This window comes from Hydra vulgaris, chromosome 11, assembly GCF_038396675.1.
Source record: "Hydra vulgaris chromosome 11, alternate assembly HydraT2T_AEP".
In the NCBI taxonomy this organism is placed as follows: Eukaryota; Metazoa; Cnidaria; class Hydrozoa; order Anthoathecata; family Hydridae; genus Hydra; species Hydra vulgaris.
Window position 1 is genome coordinate 49772943 of NC_088930.1, and position 4381 is coordinate 49777323.

At 28.1% G+C, this 4381-nt stretch overlaps 1 protein-coding gene across 2 annotated transcripts; it reads left to right on the plus strand.

Annotated features, from left to right (window-relative positions):
- The first annotated feature begins 674 nt into the window (after positions 1 to 674).
- Positions 675 to 3027, plus strand: LOC136086736 (uncharacterized). Of its 2 annotated transcripts, none has more exons than XM_065809104.1 (8): positions 675 to 1042; positions 1177 to 1385; positions 1598 to 1645; positions 1736 to 1825; positions 1997 to 2108; positions 2182 to 2345; positions 2576 to 2732; positions 2871 to 3027. In XM_065809104.1, the coding sequence occupies exons 1-8, from the start codon at positions 856 to 858 to the stop codon at positions 2990 to 2992; spliced, it is 1089 nt and encodes a 362-aa protein (XP_065665176.1). In that variant the 5' UTR covers positions 675 to 855; the 3' UTR covers positions 2993 to 3027. The 2 variants fall into 2 exon arrangements, with proteins under 2 accessions (XP_065665176.1, XP_065665178.1); XM_065809106.1 differs by having other exon boundaries at positions 2006 to 2108.
- The last annotated feature ends 1354 nt before the right edge of the window (positions 3028 to 4381 follow it).

The window sequence follows — 4381 nt, forward strand, 5'->3', positions numbered from 1 at the left end:
TGTTACTTCGTTTGTTACCGATGTTGTGTGTAATGGAAATGTAATGACTTTATATGAAGACGTGTATTCCCATCCATATCCTTCTTCATTTATGCATATAGGTTTGTATAAACACTCTAATAGTAATGTATGCAATGTTTCAATAATTAACAAATGTGTGTGTATTCCTTGTGAGAATAGTATATTTTACATTATTCCATTTGCTTCTAATAAATTGTTTAGTTATTGATCAAAATACCAGAATTATTTATATAAACTATTAGTTTTTGAACAGCATCAAATTTTGAACTGTTTAACAATTGAAGACATTTGTACTTTTAGCACTATAGTCTTCAATTTAAATCTTGAAAAATGACTTTGATCTAGTTTTTAAATTTTGTATTTAATTTTAAAAAACAGTTTGTTACATAATTAGTTGTATAACCAATTTATATCAGTTGCATAAAAGATGTTTAATTTTTTTATGAGTTTTTTAGTGTTATTTTTTTATCGGCATTCTTATGAATTTTATATCTATGTAATAAAGATATTTTTTATGAAATAATTATATATAGAAAAGTATGAGTTGTTTTACCTATTTTTTATTTACTTGATATTGTTAATTTATATTGCTATAGTCCTAGCAAGTATTGGGAATTTATATAGTTATTTTACTACTATTACTTATTACAAATTTTTTTTTATTGAATTATGGTAATTCTATTGTAAACATAGTGTCATCAGGGTGGCAAATACCCTGTAAATATTGTGCCAGCCCAAAACGATATTTACTGAAATTATCTTTCCTAATTCCTAGAGTTTTTTATAATATGCACAAATAGTTTATATTATTTATATTTTTTACAGTGTAAAGATATGTTTTATATTGTTCATTTCCTTAACGACAATACTGTGGAGTATGTTCCAAAGGAATGGCTTAATGGAAACAGCGAGTGTATGTGGCCAAAATGTAGCATGACTTCATTAAAAGGAATGCGCCGGAAGAGACAGATTCCCAATAAAGATTGGGAAAGATACAAAATACGAATTTTATCTACTGCAGGTAAACACACACATATGTGTGTGTGTGTGTGTTTGTGTGTGCGTTTAAGTTATACCTGGTTTATTAATATTACTTTAATGCACAATCAACTCACATTTTTGTTACTTTGTACTACTTTGACTACTTTGTTACAGACTGTGAGGAAAGAGCATTAGAAAAGTTAAAAATATCTGAAGAAACAAGTGATCTTGCTTCAGAATATGAAGGTAATTCATGTCGTAGGAAAACAACATCAAAACGATTATCCCCTTCATTATTTGCTTCTCAAATTCATGGCAATATGTCTAGTGAAGATGATTCTGATTTCAACATGCCTACATCTCTTCAGCAGGCTGTCATTTCTGTAAGCTTATAAAGTGACTTTATTAAAAACAAGTTTTTTTCATTAACTTGCTTACGTTAATGAAAAAAATGTTAAATAATTATTTTAAATGTGGAAACGAAAATATTTATTTAAACATGGCTTACTCTTGTTGATTACAATCAACAAATTTTTATTTTCTTAAATTAGATAAAGTTTTACTAGATTTTAATAATTAGCATAAAATATTTTAGACATCAACACCAGGTAGCCAACCATTACTGCCAATACCACATCATGCTGTAAGTATTAAACATGTTGCTTGATAGCAATACTATAAGTTAAAATTTGTTAATGTTATTATTAGACATTTAAATTTGATATATGATTAGAATGTTTTTCGAGAGATGCAACACCAAGGAAAATCTAGTCAAAGCTTTGTGTCATTACTAAATGATCCTGATGAAATAAATTTACCTTCAGTAAGATTTTTGTAAATTTTATTTTAGTAATTATAAGTTTGCTGTTAAGTAGAATAATTATAATTGAAGATCATTAAATTTAAATATGCACAAATGTAATTAAACTAGAATTTTTTTTAAAATTGTTTATGTTGATATACTAATAATATATTTTAAATATATTTTGTTGAGTTATATCAGGAGTTCTTGCCAATCCCATACACCAAAAATTCCACTAACACCCTTACACCAATCACACAGTCAATTGAATACCGATTGTCCTCCATTGAAAATTTACTTAAAGGTGAAAAATCTTTTAAAGTACATATATTAATTTGTCTATCTTTTAAATACTTATAACAGTTCGATTTGATTAGATTTAGTAAAATCTGTAACGTCTGCGACAAAAGAGATTAAACATTTGATAGAGCGTATGCCAATTGGTCATACTGAAGAAAGTTTATTTACGAAATCAAGCAGCATAGAAGAGTTAGATGCTGTTTTGTTGCAATGCCAGGATGAAGAAATGGCCTCACTTTTTGCAAGTTTTACTTAAATATTATTGAAAAACTTTTTAATAAAAACTCCGGTTGCATCCATTGAAAAATTAAAAATTCGAATATTTAACCTTTTTTTATATAATACAATTTTTTATATAATTTGAATTCATATATAAATTTTATTTTTTAGTAATCACTTATATATATTTATGTATGTGTTTATACACCTTTGTGTACTTTTAAATTGTTTACTTACTTTTTCTGAATGTAGATTAACTGGCTAGCAACAGCAGGTGGAAAGTATATATCTGATATGGTACGAAACATTTTGAATGTTTTCATGACTGATGAGTTACAGATGAGTTGTTGTCGTTCTGGGAAACGCTCAAACAAATATTCAATTGAGGCTTTTGTAAAGTTTATTGCAAGTAAGCAAAGTAGCTATTCCGTTAGAGTTAACCGTTTGTCAAGTACAAGTACTTATTGATAAAGTTGACATTAACCCTTAATAAATTAATTAATTTTTTGTATAATCGAAATAATAAATAATAATAAACTGATTTTAGTTGCTGTTCGAAGGCATTGCAAAAATGCTACAGACAAAGATGTCAATGAAGCCATCACCGCTTCACTGCATAACTCAGCAGATCGTGATGGTAGACGTATGCATCGAGAGAAGAATCAATAAATAAATTTAATGAAAAGTTATTGTAAATAAATAAAATGTTTGTAAATAAATTTATGACAAAAAGCAAGAAGCACATATATATATATATATATATATATATATATATATATATATATATATATATATATATATATATATATATATATATATATATATAAATATATATATATATATATATATATATATCAGATTTCATGTAAAAAGTTAGTGTAATTTCGTTCTGAAAGTGGTTTTGAGCGATATAAGTATTATTGCCACACGTGGGCCACTCCAACGCCATCCCATAATGAGGAGTGGTAAATATATGGCTAATATATACTTCCCACACGTGGGCCAGATGAACCTTTGCGCACAAATGAAGTGTGGCTTTCGTTCTTATTTAGTGTGGTTTTAGTGCTATAAGCATTAAACCCACATATGGCCCGCACTAAAGCCATCCCATAAAGAAGTGTGGTAATGATATGGCTAGCAAATGCTTCCCACGCGTGGGCCATTTGAACTTTTGCGCACAAATTAAGCGTGGCATTTGTTCTTATTTAGTGTGGTTTTAGTGCTATAAACATTAAAGCCACATATGGGACGCATCAGCGCCATCCCATAAAGGAGAGTGGGAAATATATGGTTAACATGCAATTGCCATATATGGCCCACGTTAAATTTTCTTGTCGGGACTCTTAAACTATCAGGACAAGAACAGAATTCCAAACGCCGTTAAAAACTTGAAAGGTACTGGTGTGTTTATCAACGAAGATTTCGCGAAGAAAACGATCGGGAGTCGCAAAAAATTATGGGAAAAGGTCAAACGATTGCGCGGTGAAGGTAAGTATGCTATTATTAAATATGATTTTAGAAACCCTAAATTTAGAAACCCTATCCCTTACACTAAATTTTAAAAAGAAACTTTTCTAAAATGAATGATCTGATAAATTAAAAAAAATAATAAAAATGGTTGGAATAAGTGATTTTGAATTTATAAGATTTAACATTACTGAATTGAATTCTGATGAAAATATAAACCCTAATATAAAAAAATTGCTCGGATTGCTTATATCACTTTCCATGCGAATTAGAAGGGTTTCTTTTTAAAAATGCTTATTACAAAAATTTCAATAAAATTAGAATTCTACACGTAAATATTGGAAGTCTTAATAACAATTTTGAAAAACTTCTTAACTTGTTAGATAAAACAAAAAATCGTTTTAATATAGTTTGTTTAACTGAACGTGGATTTCGAATGACTTAGATAGTAATTCTAATTTTAATATTCCACATTTTAAATTAATTTCGCTCAAAAGACAAGTAAATAAACGCGGCGGAGGAGTCCTTATTTATGTGAATGAAAATATTTTTTATTACGTTAGGAATGATTTAAGTGCTTCTGATGGCGAT